Raw genomic sequence first — 20,800 nt, forward strand, 5'->3', positions numbered from 1 at the left:
TTAAGTTTATATGGAGTCCATTGATAATTAGTATTCCAAATTTGTCACACTGCCTAAAGTAACCAACTTTCTGTATCGTCTCTGACTCTTTGGGTCTTAATAAATTTTATGGAAATATTTCAGTGGAAGTGACGTAATACTGCTTCTGATATATTATCGGGCAGTGCGATAAAAACATGTATGTGCGTTTTTAAAATATACGGCACAGATTGTTGGAGCATAAAAATATTTAACAGTAGGCGTTCAATTGAACCACGTAGATGGAAATGGGGTAAATACTGATATCGGATGCAGGTTGGTTCTGATCTGAACGTATATTAGTAACGGGTGTGGCAAGGTACTGAAACTAAACAACCGTCTATAAAGATTTTTACTAGCCTGTTATAACGTTCTGCCCATATCCGAGGGGAAAAATGACTTTTTTCAATAAGCAACGGTAAACATTCTCATAGTATTTTTTTATATAGCGATATCTTCTTCAGGTTATTTTTCAACATTACAACGTTTCTTGTAAACTGTTTGCCATATATGAACCTTTTAAAAAAAGCTATAGTTCTCTCTGAAAAGGATCGACAAACAGTAGTTTTTCATCAAAATTTTAAGAGTACCTTTTGCATGCAAACGCTGCAAAGGATTTGCCAAAAGATAAAGCAGAATAATTTGACGTTTCAAGAGATTCATGAAATAGAAAAATTTTCCTCTTTGTAGAAAATACACATGAATGTCTCTATAATATTCGAAATTGATAAATGAGTTTAAATTAAGAAAATATTAAAAAGAGAAATTATTATCGACTGTGGAAGAATTTCTTTTTGTCTAATAATAAAAAACAATATTTGAAAAATGCTATATTATTTTTGTATGTGTTTGAAATTTAATTAAATAATTTATTGTCTTGTGTATGTTCATCAAAGTCGAGGTTGAATAATTTTTTTATACCTGTTTGTGTATAGCTTGCCGTCACTACGTGGTGAGTTCAAATTAATTAAGCTGTCTAGCGGTTTTGTGAGAATGTATTATACACACCAGTTCATAATGCATTATATTGGGAAAACCACACAAACAGTATTCGAAATATTTTTGCTATACTTCATGGATGCAACTCTGCATTCACATTTTGTATAGTCATAATAAATTCGATAGAACAATATTGATCATTAATTAAAAAGTTTAATTACTTTTAAGTCAAAATTTCAATTAATTACTTTGTTCTGATAATTAATTAAATGGTTTCCATTGCAATATTTGAATGTAATTAAAAGAAGGGCGGGCACCACTTGTAACCTTAAAAAATCGAGTATTTTTATTCTGCAATTTTTTTAATTAATTCTTGCAAAAAGCTTTTTTACGTTACTACTGGTTTACCTCTTTAAGATAAAAATTATTTCCTCTTTTAATGTCTGTCATTAATATTTGTAAATTGTGACACATCATAGCGACGTATTTTATAATTATAAAATAATATTTTGTAAAGTTAAAATCTCAATCCTTATTTTCTTGTAATCAAAGCAATATTGATCCGAAGTCCTTACTTGAATAGCAGTTACCAAATATGGTCATTTGTATTTTGCCACCCTTCTATTGGGTGCCCACTTGCCTGATACAGGAATTAAAATTTAACTCTTTAACGACCAAATGTGCTGATTTTAAACTTCTATTTCAAGCTCTTAATATTAGAAGAAAAAAATTATTAAAACTTCTGAAATCACATATCCATGTTTTTGGGGTCGCTCTTTCGAATGGCATTGACAAAATTTCCAAAAAGTGACATTTACCCCTTATTTTTTTCCAAAATACTAAAAAAATACAAAATTTTGGAAAGTAATTTTTTTCAAATCCAATTTTAGTTGTGATATTGATTTTTCCAGGTCACCTAAAGTATACAAAACGTGTTCCCGATAGTTTTAGTTTAAAAATATGCTTCGCGTTTTAAGATTTTTTGTTTTTTTTACTTCAAAATGGCGCCTGAAAATAATTTTTTTTCAAAATTTAACACAGGATGGATAAAATTTTTAAATGTTGTTGAATTCGCTTGAAACTTGTTACTCGGGGGTTTTTGGGGTCTCTGATTTCGAATCTGAAGTCAGATTTTCAAAATTCAAAATGGCGGAACCAATTTATCGGAAGACAAAATAAAAACATCGTCGTATTTGATTGAAACTTGTTACTCGGGGGTTTTCAGATTTCTGATTACGAATCTGAAATCAGATTTACAAAATTCAAAATGTCGGATTAAATATGGTGGACATGAAATCTAAAAATCGACTGAATTCGTTTGAAACTCGTTACTCTGGTGATTTTGGGGTCGAAGATTATGAATCTGAAGTCAGATTTTCAAAATTTAAAATGGCTGACCCAATATAGTGTACACATTGAGATATAAATGATGAAATACAAATATATTGTAAAAAATGTACGTTAAATGCTCTTAGCCTTTGACTATATAATAAATAATTTTTATGGGCTTGTTTAAGGGTGGGGTAAGGTTTAAACGGTGAAAAAAGCATGTTTTTAAGGATTTTTTTTGGCGATACGCAGAAAGTTAATTTATTGTATCGCTTTGCAACATTTGAACAATATTTCCCTAAATTTTAATTAAGAAATGTTAATAATTGAGCGGAATAATGAGTTTTTCCTCAGGCACCTCCAAAAAAATTGATTTGCGGTGTAGACTCTAACTAGCAATAGAATCATCTAAAACAAAAAAATCAAGGTGCATTTGTTAAAGGAGATGTTTTTTGACGTAACGCTGGGAGGAATTTTTCTTTTTATTCTTCGATTTTTTGTAGCACTTGAAAGCTAAAAAGTAGATTTTCGCTATAAAAAATTGATTAATTTGTTATTGTAAAATTGGTAATTTGAAAAAAAATTCCTCCCAGCGTTACCTCAAAAAACATCTCCTTTAACAAATGCACTTTCATTTTTTTGTTTTGGATGATAATGTTGCGAGTTAGAGCATACACCGCAAATCAATTTTTTTCTTGGAGTCGCCTGAGGAAAATCTCATTATCTCGCTCAATTCTTAATATTTTTAAATTAAAATTTAGCGAAATATTGTTCAAATGTTGCAATATTAAAAATATTGTAATATTAAAACAACTGTTACAGTAATGTAACGAGGTTTTCTCCAATTCGTACAACTTCTCGCGGTGAGAATCGGAATACTTCCTATTTTGAAAATCTTACTTCAGATTCACAATCACCAACCCAAAAAACCCCCGAGTCACGAGTTTCGAGCGAATTCAGTCGATTTTTAGATTTCATGTCCGCCATAATGGATCCGCCATTTTGAATTTTGTAAATCAGAATTTACAAATTTTACATTCTTAATTGGGAACCCCGAAAACCCCCGAGTAACAAGTTTAAAGCGAATGCAGTCGATTTTTAATTTTCCTGTCCGCCATATTGGATCCGCCATTTTGAATTTTGAAAATCTGACTTCAGATTCGTAATCAGCGACCCCAAAAACTCCCGAGTAACAAGTTTCAAGCGAAATCAACAACTTTTGAAAATTTTATCCATCCTGTGTTAAATTTTGAAAAAAAATTTATTTTCAGGCGCCATTTTGAATTAATAAAAACAAAAAATCTTAAAACACGAAGTATATTTTCAAACTAGAACTATCGGAAACACGTTTTGTATACTTTAGGTGACATGGAAAAATCAATATCACAACTAAAATTGGATTTGAAAAAAATTACTTTCTAAAATTTTGTATGTTATTAGTATTTTAGAAAAAAATAAATGGTAAATGTCACTTTTTGGAAATTTTGACAATGCCATTCGAAAGAGCGACCCCAAAAACATGGATATGTGTTTGCAGAAGTTTTATTAATAATTTTTTTCTTCTAATATTAAGAGCTTGAAGTAGAAGTTAAAAATCAGCACATTTGGTCGTTAAAGGGTTAATAGAACTGATCCAAAGGTAATAAAAGTGGGTGGCATGACGTAGTCGTGTATGTTTAGCAATCGCCAAGTTAACTAGTTGTGTACTGTCATCGAGTTTGTTTTTCCACTCCAGTCCAGAAAATCTTTTCAAGTACCAAGTGCCTTCTTCGAGTGTAGTCCTAGTCAAATTCATTCAAGGAGATAATTTCTACTGCGAGGAACATTTCTGTTTCTGTAAGGACTGCATTACCTAAACATCAATGTCAAATTAATAATTCGGTCACTCCTAGGCTCAGGGGTGTTTTATTTAATTTACATCGACACCTGGACTCCGAACCTTTCACTTTGGCTGTCCTGAAAACCATTTGAGGGAAACCACACTGAAGGAGGTATCTCTTGTTGGGTCTGCGACTCTGAGAATAATTTTAAAAGGTAAGAAACTAACACTTTTAAATTTATCACCATTTATATTCTCGATTGATTCCATAAAGTTCTTATATATAATTTAGGATATGTTTAGTTTTCTTCTTAGATATAACAACTGCGTTAAAAAAATTTAAGATGAAATTTCAAATTTCACTGCGGTTCTGTTTATACAAGTGTTGATAAAAAATGGCACATTTCGAATATGCTGACCGAAAATGTTTTATAAGGGAAAATCGACAAAATACCTGGACATCTAAAGAGCACGAATGCCATCGAAAATAAAATACGAAAAAACAGACAACAAGTAGGAGTGGAATGAGTGAGCAAAAATAGGAAGCGTAATGTACGAGCGCCAACACGAATTTGGAATAACGAAATTCCGCTCCATGGGATAAACTGATTTTCGATGGGTCGCGATATAAACGTTGATTCACAACGTTCAGATTTTGTCGACGCCAGCACTGAAGCCGGATTGTGGAATTAGCGTCCTGATTGTGTCCAACATTTTGGCTCGTTTAAAATGTATGAAGTTATTTCCCTACCTTTGCTTTTCTTGTTGCTTCCGATCACAAGAGATACGAATAGCTTAAGTGGATTAAAAGTTTCTTTTTTTTTCTAGATTCACTTTCAAATCACCTTTTTCTTATTTCTCTTATATTCAACTTCAAGAGTCTTTGGCATATAACGTTTAATTTTATTTGTCATGATGGTAATTTTTGAGTGGAGAGTAAAATGATGTTGACACATTAAATTAGAGAAAGAAAAGAGTTAGCTATTTTTAAACTACTATCATATTTATACAATTACTATATGAACGTGGTACATAAAAATATTCAGAAGACGTCTTTTCTCTTATCGTTATCTACACTTCCAACAATTTTCGAAAACAAGAATATTGTATAGATGCCGGTAATTATTTTCTTCATTCCGTACTACTTCCGAATAATTCCGGATTCACTAGTTATGCAGATCGGATTAATTCCATATGACAGAAAACTGACCACAAACCCATCTGTTGTAAACTAATTACAAATTAATCCAGAACTAGTATTGATTAGTATTAGCTGATAAATATGACTCTTGATTAAGTGCATGAACAGGATTTTTTTTACCTCTTTTCACAGTTCAATTGTAACCGATATTTAAAGTATTAAAGTAATCCATGTTCCCTCCGAATATAATAAAACGTTAAATAAAATAAAAATTAATACCTTTGGGTCTCATGATTCGCGGATATAAGATGTTTCCTGAAGAATCAGTTGGAAATACGAGGGAATTATAATCTATAATTTCTGCAATAAAAGAAAGAAAATAATAATTCAATAAACTGCATAAATTAGAATAAATCATAAATTAATTAAAAATTAACAATAAAGTGATGGAAATGAAATAGAGAAAAAAAGTTACTACTCTAAAAGGAAAAAAAAATAAATAAACAAGAAGAAAAAAACCAAGGAAAAATATTAATGAAAGTAAAGATACTCAAAGTCTCCATGAACCTTACCGCAATCCTTTTAGGCGTCTAATCGAATTATTGGAAACGGGCCAACCGTCGAAGCGTGATGCATGCTTGGAAAGGTACGAAGAAAAACTAGAACTTATATATTTACAAACGTGTTGAGAAACTAAGAAGAAAAAAGCAAACGGGAGTATAGAAAGAAAGGATACGATTGTGTACAAATGTCAAGCAATGAACCGGTGAATTCGGGAAAAGGAAATAAAGGCGGAAGTAGAGCGAATAGCTTGATGGGTTTTCCGATACGATACGTCGCGACGCGATGAAAGTTCCGTCTCTGAATGGTCGGGGCGAGGCTTTTCCAACTCTCAAAACTTTTCCGCGAATTCAAACTGTCGGAGATACTTGGAGGGAACTTAGTTTCAAGAAGGGAAAAGCCTTTCGCAACAAAAAGCTAAAATATAAGCGCAAGATTCTTCTGCATTTTGAGAGGGAAAAAAAATTTCAAAATCGTACCTTCAATAATATTAAAGGGTCGTACTAGAAATATCATCGTACTATTATTATTTCATAGAAAAAATTAATTTTCACTACAAATAAAATATGAAAAAGGCATATAATATTGGGAGAGCAATTTTTAACCACTTGAGCGGCAGGGCGTCAGAATTGGCGTCAGCGTGCAAGTGACAGAAGCGGCAAAAATGCGAAAAAGGCGTCAAAATTTGACTACTATTTTCTCATTCTGTAAGGAGATTTATAATATCACAACAAAGTATTTTTCTTTCTTAAAGTGAAAGAACAGACCTGTAAGCAAAAAAAATGTTTTTTAAAATATTTAAATAAGTTTTCAAGGATCAAAGCTAACAATATTTAATAGTTTGATATTAGTGGCGTTTCAATTTCTACCACAAAAAGTCCAATTTTTCTTCACGAAATCGAAATATTTAAAAAAGCATTTTTTTGTTTAAAGATCTGCTCATTTACTTTAAAAAAGAAAAATACTTTGTTGTGATATTATAAATCTCCTTACAGAATGAGAAAATAGTAGTCAAATTTTGACGCCTTTTACGCATTTTTGCCGCTTCTGTCACTTGCACGCTGACGCCAATTCTGACGCACTGCCGCTCAAGTGGTTAAGGATAATTCTTACCGCTTTGTTCAGTAGCTCTCGGAGTGGGATGAGTCGTATGTCCCGGAAAAACAATGTCTATTTATAGCAGCAGAAGAAAGAGAAATAATTTTTTTATCAATAGGTGCGAAATATGTTAGTAGGAAAAGTCTTACTATGAAAAACGAGAGAATTCTGAAAATTAAAACAATTACCTTCGGTCTTAATGGTAAAAATATTGCTGTGAACACCGTCGCCTAGGGCATTTTTTCCGAATACTTGAAATTCATAGGCAGAGCCAGGCGTCAAGTTGCCTATCGTCATTGAAGTACTTCCCGAAGGCGTTACTGGAATTGTTGTCCACTCGACGGTATTCGCTTCCCTGTACCTAATTTAAATTAAAATATTAACATTTGACCTCAATTTTCCAACATAGGTATCAATTCCATATGAAAGAATTAAAAATTGAGAAAATAAATGTAATTTCAAGAAAAGTTTTGGAGAACGTAATTATTACCAGACTGTGTAATCTTGCTTATAATCTGGACCTCCTGAGTATCCTGGAGACCACGACAACTTGACCGAAAATTGAGTTGCGGTTCCGGTAATATTAAATGGAGCATGCGGTTGGGTTCCTTCAATTATAAGCTGTGTGGAAGCAGTAATAGTTGCAACTTCGTTCGAAGCCACGCACTGATAGTATCCAAAGTCTTGACGACGAAGACTATCAATAGTTAGATTACCCCCAACAATCTTTGCCCGATTTCGTTGGATTCCAATGCCGTCCTTCTGGTGCAAGACAAAAATATTTATGGATTACATCTGGGTATTTAAAAACTTTGTCTAGGAAGAAAATTATTATTTCTAAACAGATTTTTAAGTTCAATGAATTCTTTTGATCAATACTAATATCTAAGGAATCGAATATCTAAAATCGTTTAAAGAATCTTACTCTCTGCCAGGTAATAGAAGGTTTTTGAGTTCCCTCTCCTTCTTGAGCGTCACAGTGCATTTCTACAGTTTCTCCAACTTTCTTCTGATAGGTAGCTTCAGGTTCGGCAGTAAAGACCGGAGGATTCCTGACCAACACCTCCATTTGTCCTGAACTACCTTGTGTTCCTTGAGCATTGTAAGGTGTACAAGTGTATTTTCCCTGATGGTTCTCGTTGACTCTAGTGAACAATAAGGAACCGTTGTTCATCACTACAATATCTTTTGTCTGATAGGGTTCCAATAATCTCTTGTCCTTGGTCCAAGTCACATACTGTACAGGGGGATTTGCTTTAACATAACACTGTACAACGCCTCCTAAACGAAAAGGTAGATACTGGACGGTCGGTGTAAACGTAACCTTAGCTGGATCTGTTTGCAGAAATTTGGATAATTTTACAAATTAAAACTATACGTTTCTGGAGAAATGATAGAAAACCTACATTCGACATTTAAATAAGCGCTGGCTGTTTGTGGTTCTCCAATTCCGTTAGTGACTTCGCAAAGGTATTGTCCAGAATCTTCAGCGCTAACGGGATTTATCACAAGACTCCCATCCATTCGGACGGAAGCTCTTGTGTCCAGTGCTGAAACTTCTGTTACTAACGCACCTTCTCGATACCAGCGTACTGTCACGTTACCTGGAAGAGCCTTCGCTTCGCAGGAGAATTGAACCTTCTCCCCTTCGAGCTTTGTTTGATTTGTTGGTGGAACCATGATGACAGCACCGCCTGAAACAATAAACAAAAGTTTATATATATCTCCCCAGATTTTAAGGAAAACAAAAATTTAATTTAGTGGAAAAACATTTTTATTTTTATATCGAAATTCTAGCAATCAGATTTACCTGGTAAATGTATAAACGAAATATACTAATATCATAAAAATAGCTTTGTAGTTCCTCCATTTCTGGAATAAGGTTAAAAGCTTCCAGGCAGAACACGGTAGAACCACTTCGGTAATAAAAATAAAACCCTTTCGGAAGAATTTGTAGTAAGACCAGATTGGAGACATTATAACACCGATTTGGAAAGAATTCTAGAATGAGGCGGAGCTTCTCTCTCTAGTAATTAATCACTGGTGGGGCGGCGCGTGCGCTATAAACTTGACGCTACTACCGTAACCTAATTTAATTTACAAATAAAATTTCTATTATATTCTAAATTAATTCGAAAATTTGTCAATTATGCTACTATAATGATAAAACTTACAAAATAATTAAAATACTACTAATTTAATGGGTGAATAAATTTATACACCTAAATAAATCGACTAGAGTTAATATAAAATTTTCATTGAATGTTAAATTAAATGTTCCTATTTCTTCATGTAGTGGTAATAAATATCTTTGAATAACAACATCGATGAGAAAGCACTTTGAATTTCTTCTTCTCCATCTCTTGCGTTGGAAAACCGAGAAATAGTAGGAGCTTAACAGTGGTCCATTTATCTTTCTTTGTAGGAAACTGATTTGATTCCGATGCAATTCAGCAATGAAACCGAGGCAAGGCTCGAAAGCTCCACATCACAGAGGATATCGCATTGAGAGTTGCGCGTAAAGATAACTCGATTAAACTCTCTGACAGCTTCTTTCCAACGAATCGATTGTGCAACATGTTTGTGTCGAGAAATTCAAATATGAATCTAAATTCATACACCTATCTGGTAAACGGAGTCTTAATCTTTGAATAATATTCAAAAATCCATACACGAAGAGAAAAGTTGTAGTTGATTCTACTTAACACGTTTAGTAAGTCAGTATGTAGTAATAATAACTGAATATTCAGTTACATTTAGAAAACATCATTTAGTTTCGTTTAGTCGATTTTACTAAACAGTGTTGTCGAAGACACTGAATGCTTAGTTAAACTCACAGAACACTGCGCAGTACACTGTTTTTTAGAAATTTTTTCAAAATTTTTTGCAGGTTAGTTTCGATATTCACAAAGTGCTTATTTTGAGGTTAGAAATTGAACGAAACGCTTCTATTATTGCCAAACATTTGTTTACCAATAGTAATGCAGTTTTCTATATTTAATTTGAAAAATAATTTCTGTAGTGATTACAGAAAAAATCAACATAAACTCTTAAAAATATGCAAATTAACTGCTCGAAATTGTTGTGATAATTATGTTTTTGTTTTCTGTTAAAATATACAAATTTCACGTTGACTTTCTACTACTATTAAAATTATTGCAAAATTAAATGTAGAAAATAATATTTCAATATTTTTACATTTTACTAAACAGTTTAGTCCATTTGACTTTTTGTGCAGTTGAATTAACTTTTTCCTGAGTAGTCACAATGACTAAACGCCCGAGTAAACGCCTGTTTAGTAAATCCTACTACCAGTTTAGTCGGTCCAAAATCGACTATTCTGTTTAGTACATTTAACTGTGCAAGTAGTTAATCTGACTACGCCATTCTCTCCGTGTAAGTTGATACTTTATTGTTTAAATAAAAACTATTTTTTACTACACAGGGATGAATTTTACTGTTGATCATGCATGCGAGGAGGGGGAGAAGTCGATGTCTTTCATACTAGTCAGATAGTAGCGGGAGTAAATGCTCCCCAGGGAGCAAATATAATGGTGGATAGACAAAACAGGCGAAATCGCTGTTTTCTGATTGGTCGATAATAGCGTGAGCAAAAATGATGTTGGATAGAGAAAACATAAGGAACAGTTTTTTCTCTTTTTAGTTGGTTTGGTTGGCCCCGACCGGGACGCTGCTTCCGAACCTCCCCCCCCCCCGCGCGACCTTACAGGGGCGTAAGTTTAAATGTATTTTGGTACATTACTATGTGAAAAAATATCTGTGAGGCTTTTCCTTTCATCACAAAATTCCTATCATTGTGGTAAAAAATTGTACTATAATAATCTTCGAATTCATTTTTTCATTCTACCCGTAGCACCTGCAGTTTTCTTCTTAAGAGAGAAAGAAAACTTTTAGCTTTGGTTAGAGAGAATAAAAAAGGAGAATTGTGTTGTTTATTTATTGATTGGCGATCCTTTTCGAGCAAGGTTTATGAACAGGTACCTGGATTTTGGAAAGATTTCATAATTTTTAAATGTATTACATTAGTTTCGTTTGTTGTCTCAGATGAAGAGCATTTTGAAATACGAAGCAAAAAGTAAAGTTCAATATTCATTAAAGAATTTTCAGGTGTTTTTCTAATGGCTTGAAAATAATTGTTCTTGACGCTGCGACTGAATATTTCAGTCACTGCGCTTGAAAAACTCTTGAACTATTTAAGAAGGAAGATGTAGCGTAACCTATAGAAATATAGCGCCTGTTGGCTTTAAATATGATTCAATGCCCTAATACCGTAACGCGTCCTGTAGCCGAGTGGCATAAGGCGGAGAGAATAATTTCTCAAAGTCTCGAGGTCTCAAGTTCGACTACTCACGCAGGCAAATTTTTTTCCTTATTTTAAATTTTTCTATTCTTAAACCAGTTCAGGAATTTTTCAAGAAAATCCAATAAGCTGTCCAGAAATTAACTACAGTTCTCCCCAAACAGCTTAAAATAATATTTCAAACAGCATTCAATAATATTTTTTGTTTTTTTCTATATCCTGAGTTCTTGAATAAGTTTCGTAATGATTCTTGAAAAAAGTTTTCCGTGTAGTCTGGAGTCCAGTGATTGCCCCAACTAGTCGCATCTGGACGGTCTAACTGTATTCGATATGGGATTTATCTGGCCGGTCTAATATACACGGAAAAAAAAAGTTCACGAATCTCTCGTGAACTAGTATATCACTTTTGGATGGGACACAAAATTTCAAAATTTTCATTCACTTTTGATTAGAAATGGCGAACGTCAACGAAAAACTGAAACAAAGTTAATGAATTTTTGATGAACTGTTAATGAAGAGTAGTTCGTCAAAAGTAGAGGTACAAGTTCACGAAAAAATCGTGAACTCGCGAGTGTCAGTAGTATGCGCAGTTCGTAATGCGCATCAAATATGACTGATCAAGCATTCATCATTCAGTCGGTGTCATCGGTGTTTACATTCGGGCAAATTCTTTGATGAAAGTTATTATTTAGAAACAGTGTTTTTTATTATTTAGTGAATATTTTTGTGTGGTAATTTCTTTTGTGAAACAAATAATTCATAAAATAAGTTAAAGGTGACGACAAGGGTCTTTTTCTACTTTGTACGGTCCTGAGTTTTACAGCAGACAAAGCTAATCGTTTCGTTTGTCGAAGGACAGTGTATCTAGATTTAGCCGTGGCGGTTACTTGTTAGAAATATTATGTTATAGGGTATAGTTACTAGGTTCGAATCCCGTGAAGCGAATTACGAATTTTAATGGCGATAAAATTGTGTATTCTGTGTAGTTGGATGCGTAATAGGCGTCAAGTTATCAAATAAAGTGAAATACTATAAAAAAGTAGTGTCTGGAAATTATTTTTTCTTGTTTTTAGCATTTTTTAAAAGTTCACGAATTTTTCGTTAACTTTGACGAAAAGTTCGGAAACCGTACTATGTTTCTAGTGAAGGAGTTGATGAAATTTTGACGAACTGTGTTTGTTGATTTTCAAGAATTTTTTGTCCCATCCAAAAGTGATATACTAGTTTACGAGAGATTCGTGAACTTTTTTTTCCGTGTAGACTGTCTAACTGTATGCTATATGGGACTTCATTGGCATCACTAGAATTCAAAATTTATTAAGTACAATCAAGACTTTAGTGCCCGATTTGTCGGTCTTCTTTGAATTTATACATGCGCAATGGGTTGTTACTTCAAAATTGAATGGAATAATTTAGTCAATCTAAAGAATCGTTCAGAAATAAATATTGTAGGTTTATATGAATTATTATAAATAAAAATAAAATTTAAATCTATACGTTATAAATTATTTAATGAACAATTTTACTTAGAAATTTCAAAATTGAATTTTATTAGAGTTACGTTTACAATTTTTATAAATAAATTCAAAAGGTTTCGATTTGAAATTTTATAAAGTTTTAATTTTGAATGAATTCAATTAAAAATTTTAAAGAACTTAGATTTTTGAAAAATGTGTAATAACCCAATGGGAAATTTGCAACTGGCGTAGTACTGCGCCAGCACTGGCAGCACTGGCGGCAAGGCTGAGAGCCAGCACTGGCATGGCACTGGGATGATAACGCCGTCTGGCGCTGCCGAAGTACTGTCTGTCAGTGCTGCCAGACAGCGCTGGCGCAGTGCTGGCTGAGAATATTGCCGCAATAAATGCCGTATTGTTATTAATTAGTCGTAAATTCATAATTATAAATAATTTAACAACAAAATGGTAAATAATATTAATAAATAGTTATTATTCATAAAATATTTCTCTTCTTAAAGAAATTGTATTAAAGATGGAGACTAACAATGGATATAGTAAATGAAGTAGAAAAAAATTGTTTATAACATTTAAAAATTAAATAATAAACAATTACAGTAAGTGTGCATTAGATTTTCATATTTTAGTACCTAACGATTGGAATCTAGAAATATCGCAAACCTATGAAAATAAACAAAATTGCTGACGAGGGGAATCGAACCTACGACCTACGGACTAACAGACTAACGCTCTAACCACTATGCTAACGACACATGTGTACAGTAAAGTATTAATATCTCAGTATCATTCAGACATACAATATTATTGAGTCAAAGATGAGAAAAAAATAGGGATACGTTAGAAATAATAAATTGAAATAAAATAAATTGAACTAAATTTTTAATAATTAAATTACTTTACTTATTGCATTTAACATTTTACGTAATTCTTAAATTACGTGGTAATTTTTTAATAATTTTTTATTCATAGTAAGAAGTATAATAGTATTTTAATAGGAACCAAATTATTATTGAGATTAAAGTTTAAATTTTGTTTATAATTTTAATTTGTTTAAATAATTTATTATTTACAAAATTAGACAATTGTGTTAAATTGTTATTATTAAATTTAATAAGAATAAAAAATGAACAACTGAAAAGTAAAATATTAATTTTTTTCAATATATTCATATTTATAAACATTCATAAACTTTTATTATAATTTTTTTCAAGTTTATGTCAAAAAAGCAATGTTGGCAAAGAGCGTCGTGAACAATTTTTCTATACTCAGCCAGCACTTGCCGCCGTGGCTTGTCCAAGCTTTGGCGAAACAAAAATTCTGTACTGCGCCAGCACTAATTGTCGAGGCTCGGCTAGACTACGCCGAGCAATCGTCTGAGTACTAAGCCAGTGGTGAACATCGGCACTACACTGGCATTTCCCATTGGGAATTCAAATTCTCCTGAAATTAGATAAATTTTTTAACATATTGTATTTGATTAATTATTAAAAATAATTTATCTGTAGAAGAATTTTAGTTAAAAACACTAGAAACAATTGAGCGTTGGAGAAGTTACAAATTATTGTAGTTTAATTATTTTCAAAAGTAACGAAATTCTACGCAGAAATTCAATTATGTTCAAAATTTTTTTTAAATTCTCATCAAAATTTCAATTATCTTTATAAATAATAAAATCGTTCTCTGAAATTAAATTATTTTCCAATTTTTTAACAAGATTCTTGTCAAAATTCCAATTATTTTCAAAAATTTTCTTTAATTCAATGATTTTTAATATCTACTATTTTAATCAAATTTTCCAAAAGAATTTAATTATTAAACAAAAATTTTGATAAAATGTAAGCAAAAATTTAATTACTTTCATAAATAAAAAACCTTTCACAAAAATTCAATAAGTATTTACAAATTTTTTATAAGTTTCTTCTTAATAATTCAATTATTTTCATAAATAATAAAATTCTCAGAATTTCAATTATTTTTAATACAATTTTAATCGAATTCTTCGAAAATTGTATAATTATACTTAAGAATTCTATTAAAATTAGTCAAAAGAATTTAATTATTTAAAAATTTTTTGATAAAACTGAAAGTAATACTTTAAAAAATTGTTTAATGATTATAATTGTGGTAAGAATTATATATTTAAATATTCATGTATAATAATTAAAATAATTCAGGATTATTATGTGTAATAATTTTAATCAGTTTTCACTTTGTTCTTATATTATAAGCAACAGAATATATGACACTGGCATTGCGGATTAAATGCGTCGGGTCGTCAGGGGTGGGGGGACGTGAGTTCGATCCCACATGCGAGTGGATATTTTTCATTGTAAGTGTTATATAAAATAACTAGCTGTCGTACCCGTCTTCGACGGGTTTTAGTTTCTACCAATACATTTAAGTTTCTACCAATCTGGAAAATCAGGAAATAGCTAGGGAATTTAATTTGACCGGAAAAAAATAATAATTAGTTACCATTATAGCTATTTTAGTAGGAAAATATTACTATTTGAATCAGTGATTGACTTTTTGTTATCAAATTAGTTATTTTAACCAATTCAAATGCAGAGAACAATATTTATCAATTTGTAGTACTTTAATTAATGTATTAAAAAAATTAAATTTTCCATACAGTTTTTGGAGTTATAGTAGAGTCTAATTGGAACTAATTGTATCGCAAGTAGACCCTACGTTACGACTGCTAAAACCTAACATAAGACCTAAATTTTAGGCTGAAAGTAGGGCTTAAATTTTGACTCGGGTCTGTTTTCATAAATATTATACATCAATAAAAATTGAAGTAAAAAGCAATTTTTTAAAAGCGAATTAATATAATGAAACTTTTTCTTAATTTGATAGGAAAATTCCCGGTTCGGCATATTCCCAGCTTTTTACAGTTTTTCCCGTTTGGTAGATACCCAGTTAAATGTATTAGTATAAACAGAAAACTGCACGACAGCAAGTAATACAATCTATATTTATATGAACTTAAGAAACAGTATTTTCATAAAATAAGTAAATTTTTATAGCCATTTGTAGATTTATTTATGGATAAAATCAAGTAAATTTAAATTTGACAAAAAAGAGATAAACCGTGAAAAGTTTGGACAAAGCAGGGAATTTTGTTAAACAAAAATAGACACCGTGTTAACTTTTGTCTTTACATTGCTCAAAACATCTCTTAAAGTTAAATCTAGAGTTAAAATGAAAAAACGTTTTAACATGTAAGTTTTTGCCTAGTGGCATAATATGCTTGTATTGTATCACAGGTGACTTACAATTCTTGACATCCTGCGAAATCATTTTAATCATAAAAAATTTCCATTTTCAATATTTCTGAACTTCTTGAAAATATTAGATTGATTTGATAAATAATTTTGAATTGCACTATTTTGACATCAAAATATTAATCAGAGACTCCAAAAATACTACTGAATTATACTTCATATAGTAATTAGTATCGATTTTTTGATATATTGAAAATTTTTTTATATTTCTTGTAGGATAGTATTTTTTGCAAAATTATGATAAAATCTGACTAAATAACATATAATATTTATTTTTAGAAAGTTTAAAAGCTATCCATTAAAAATTGTGAAATTTGGAAATTTTCCATTTTTCAAGTTTTTGAAAATATTTTTATATTTACATCTTAGTTGTAGAATAGTATTTTTTGAAAAATTATGCTAAAATGTGACCAAATAACATGTAATACTCAAATATAGAAAGTTTAAAAGCAATCCATAAAAAAATGTAAAATTTTGAAATTTTCGATTTTTTGAAAACATTTTTATACTTACATATTAGTTATAGGACTTTATTTTTTGCAAAGTTATGCTATAATGTGACTAAATAACATATAATACTCAAGTATATAAACTTCAAAAGCAATCCATGAAAAATAAAAAATTTTGAAATTTTCGATTTTTTGAATTTTTTGAAAAAATTGAATATCTCCCGTTCTAATTAATATGTTTTAAATCTGTAAATTTATAAACCTTCCTTGGGTCAATACCTAATAACCTACCAAGTTGGACTTAAATCGATTCACATGTTTTTGTGTGATTGGGGTACAAAGTTTTTGTGACAGACAAACATACATACATACATACATACATACATACATACATACATACATACATTAAATTTTTTAAGAACATTTTTGGAATCTCTGATGTCCATAATAACTAATCATGTTAACATTTTGAAGTTTTAAGCAATGTAAAGACAGACATCTGATTTTATTAATAAGGATAAAATTACTATATTTAATCTGTATAAGTGTTATAAATTAAAATTGTAAACATGTTTATAAATAATGTTAAAGGTCTGTTAATGAATGAATTTAAAAAATGTACCAATTAACTCAAATTGTTTTTTTACTAAAATTATTTTTCAATATTACTATTTTAAATGATATTTACTGCTAGTGTAGTATATTATTTATTTGAAAATAATATAATTATTATAATAATAAGTTATTGTCATTGAATATATTTACACACATATATATGAATAACAATAATATTTATTGATAATAGTATTCAGAGGCCTTTTACGGTTAAAAATGTTCGTTTATTACAAAAAATTGTATAAATTGCTACAAGTATCGACTTTATTAAGTCCTCATCAGGCAATTTTTAATAATAATAGAAAATAAAATTTTAATCTTAAAACGAACATAAGCAATTCAAAAACACATCTGTAATGAAAATTAATATAAGATTTTAATTGTCACCAAAGAGAAAATTTTTTGAAAAAATAAAATAAAGGAGAAAAAACTCACCTTGTGTTTGAGCACATTAATAATCATATAATAAAAGGTTAAATTTAATTTTTTTTAAAAACATGATGGTAAGAAAGTCCATGGTAATAAGAAAGTTCATGGTAAAAACCATCATAATGAAAATCATGGTGAACGTTACGATGAACACAGTGTGAGAAACATTTAAATTTTTAGGTTAATTTAAAAAATTTTATAGGCTAAATTTAAAAAATGATAAAGTAGGAATTATATATATCATATATTACGTTAAGCGGGAATTTAATTTAATGTCAGAAAAAAAGCGATTTGCAAGTGGTCTTCCGATTTCTTTGAAAGCTTGGGAAATAGAAGTCTTATATGAGTTAAATTTAACCCTAAAAGGATTTTGAAAAATTTTCAAAATGGCGGCCGGTACGCCATATTGAAAATGAGTGTTGCGTTTTTTTCAAAAATTAATAACTCTGAAACTTTTTGATCGATTTTAATAAAATTTACAGGCGATATAGTTAAAAATACGTAGTTTAATTTTATATTATGACCAAAAAAAAATTTCCAAAAAACACAAAAAATATAAATAGAGAGTGGTTTTTCCGAAAATTACGACTTTTTTTGTGTACAATTATGTTTTTCGAGTATTTTAGGGCGAGAATATGTCAAAATCAGTTAACTGACTTTTATTCCTTTCAAAAAATTCGATTTTCAGTGTTATTTTAAGATTTTTTTTAGTTTTTTTGACCATTTAAGAGACTATAACTTCGAAAATTGAGTTTTCATGAAAAAATGTTGTAGAGAAAAGTTGTTTGTATTTTCCTAATCTAAAATAATATAAAGTTAAAAATTCTGAAATTTGAAAAAATTGAGTTTTCAATATTTTTAAACTACCGTAGTTTTTGTAGTTTTCAATGAAAATGGCTGGTTAACGAACTTAACCTTCATTTTTACACCAACTTTAAGTGTGTTAAATTTAAAAACGATCAGATGAGATTTTAAAAAGTTATTGTGTCAACAACATTTTGGTCTACAGACGGACATACATACATACTTTTTCGAGTACGCCGAAGCGGATATATAAACTGTTTTTGTTAAATACCAACACTGTGTGTGATAATCGACTAAAAAGCGTTTTTTCAATAAATGCAAAGTACTTTTTTTCCAAGTTAATTAATTGGAAAAGGTAAATGTAATGCATTTTCTTTTAGTGTTTTCCTTATTTTTTGTGATGCAATATTGCATTGTTCCAATCTGCGGTTGGAAATAATTTAATTTTTTTTTTCAAAATAGCGCCAATTTCTGGGTGTGAGACACAGCATATCACCAGTTGTGAGACGGTGTCAACACCCATCTGGGCAGCATAAAAAATACGACTTTGCAGGCATACTATTTAAATGTTGTTTAGATTTTTTTTCTAGTATTTTTGGGCATGTCAAGTGGAAAAAAGTCAATTGATTCAGAAGAAATCAATTTTAATGCTCTTGTTGAAGCTATTAAATTGTGTTTATTTGGTAGTCATATTTTGGCGAATAAATATTATTATTTACTATATAATAATATATATTATTAATATATTTAATTATTTCTACTAAACATAACGTTTTATGTCAAACTTATTAAATTTTAGCAATTTTTAATGAGTATCTCACAACTGGAGACATTTTTTTTTTTGAAAAAAGCGATGTGCTCGGAAAATGTGTCGTAAAATTTTTTGAGTTCATCGAAACACTATACTTTCTTTTAATAAAAGTTGCGTATTTCTGTTATCTTTCGAACGGTGTATTTTATTTACAATTTCGTTTGCCCGTTTATAATTTACGGGTCAAAAATAAAACCCGTCTCACAACTGGAGACTCTCCCCTATCTTTTTAATTTTTAAAAATATTTTTCACATATAAAAATACTATGTCAATTACTCTTTTTAAATCACTTAATGAAAATCTCTGGAGTCCCTTCTTGAGACGTAAAGGCAACTTTTGCCTAGCTTCGGCTACTATGGCCAAACATACTTTGTTTCGCCAAGATTCACGGGCAACTGCCATAATTTCCCTTTGTCGATTCTTTTTATTGAACGACATTTTGGTGGGAAAGACCTACTTATTATTAAGTTATTACTTAATGATTATCTGCTACCTTGCAGATTTGTTTGAATGTCATTACCCAAGTTCTGTTGCTTGGATGAACCACTTTTTACATTGAGAAATATCGTAAGTAAATTCTACTTACTCTTAAAGAATATTTGACACAGTTTTGCACATTATAAAGTATCACAATCTTCATTTCATTATTTAGATCTTAATACAAAATTCCTTACTGAATGTTGTAATATGTGTGTTACAAAGTGTCATCATGTGTTAAAAGTGTGATTGTTACCTCATAAATCGACATGAATAAATGCTTATTGAGTTCACTTAAATACAATATGTTTTTTACTAAAAATATAAAAATGTTACGAAGTCATACGTAACACTGCCAATGCGGTATTCGCGAATTACCGCATTGGGTGTCGTGGTGAGTACGGAAATTAAGGGGTCCCAATGCGGTGCCAGTTTTAAGCTTTAAAAAACGAAAATATGTGACAGGAGGAAATAATTAGTGTCAGTGCAGAAATATGCGAGTTAAAGGAATGAGAAAATAATAATAGTGAGTGTAAAAATGAAACTTTAAGAAAAAAAGGTAAGTTGAACTGTCAAATATGGGCCCAATGCGGCATAGGCTGATTTCAATGCGCCACAGCAAAAGCAACTTTGACTGGTTTGAATGGCGTGAAATAGGTAAACAAACATTTTCTAACACATTTGTCTCCGTACACAGACACTTTTCACTAAATCTGCCAACGTACAATTGGTAAGCATCTTCTAAATTACAATAATCGAAAATATTGTTTAGATTCATGCAGAAACGTGGTTATAAAATAAAAAATTGGAAAGTAATGTAAATCATATGTCAGCTGGGCCACTGTGTTCGCTCGATTCGCTCTGCTTGCTTCTGCCCTCTACTGGCGACTTGCACTATGTACCGATTGTGTACCGCATTGAAAGCAGCCTACGCCGCATTGGACTCATATTTGACAGTTGTGGGGCTCAAAGAAAAAGTGGTATAAAATAACAGTGCGAGCAAAAGTGAGTTAACTTTTCTGACGGGTAAGAATGGGCCAGATGAATGCTGCAAGGAAAAACAGAATTTCTTTCGAGCGCGAGCAAAAGCGGGCTAAATGGCTATCCCATTTTTGCTCTTAGTCAAAAGTTGATCCGCTTTTGCTCGCACCGTGAAGTCTATAGTAATGTCGAGATACGAGCCGTCGCTACATTTTGACAATTTGACGTTTTATTCCTTTTCG

At 30.8% G+C, this 20,800-nt stretch overlaps 1 protein-coding gene across 7 annotated transcripts in view; it reads right to left on the reverse strand.

Annotated features, from left to right (window-relative positions):
* Positions 1–20,800, reverse strand: part of LOC122506350 (protein turtle-like) — a 325,273-nt gene that overhangs the window by 33,625 nt on the left and 270,848 nt on the right. For 4 of the 7 annotated variants that reach the window (XM_043618465.1, XM_043618468.1, XM_043618467.1 and 1 more), the window contains exons 8-12: positions 8,312–8,599; positions 7,831–8,240; positions 7,396–7,667; positions 7,094–7,266; positions 5,526–5,606 (exon numbers count right to left, since the gene is read on the reverse strand). In XM_043618465.1, coding sequence (XP_043474400.1) covers positions 5,526–5,606; positions 7,094–7,266; positions 7,396–7,667; positions 7,831–8,240; positions 8,312–8,599 — 1,224 coding nt within the window. Of the gene's footprint in view, positions 1–5,525; positions 5,607–6,920; positions 6,978–7,093; positions 7,267–7,395; positions 7,668–7,830; positions 8,241–8,311; positions 8,600–20,800 lie in introns of all 7 variants that reach the window. The other 3 variants (XM_043618466.1, XM_043618469.1, XM_043618471.1) reach the window with 3 other exon arrangements.

Source organism: Leptopilina heterotoma, unplaced genomic scaffold, assembly GCF_015476425.1.
Source record: "Leptopilina heterotoma isolate Lh14 unplaced genomic scaffold, ASM1547642v1 Lhet_41, whole genome shotgun sequence".
NCBI lineage: Eukaryota > Metazoa > Arthropoda > Insecta > Hymenoptera > Figitidae > Leptopilina > Leptopilina heterotoma.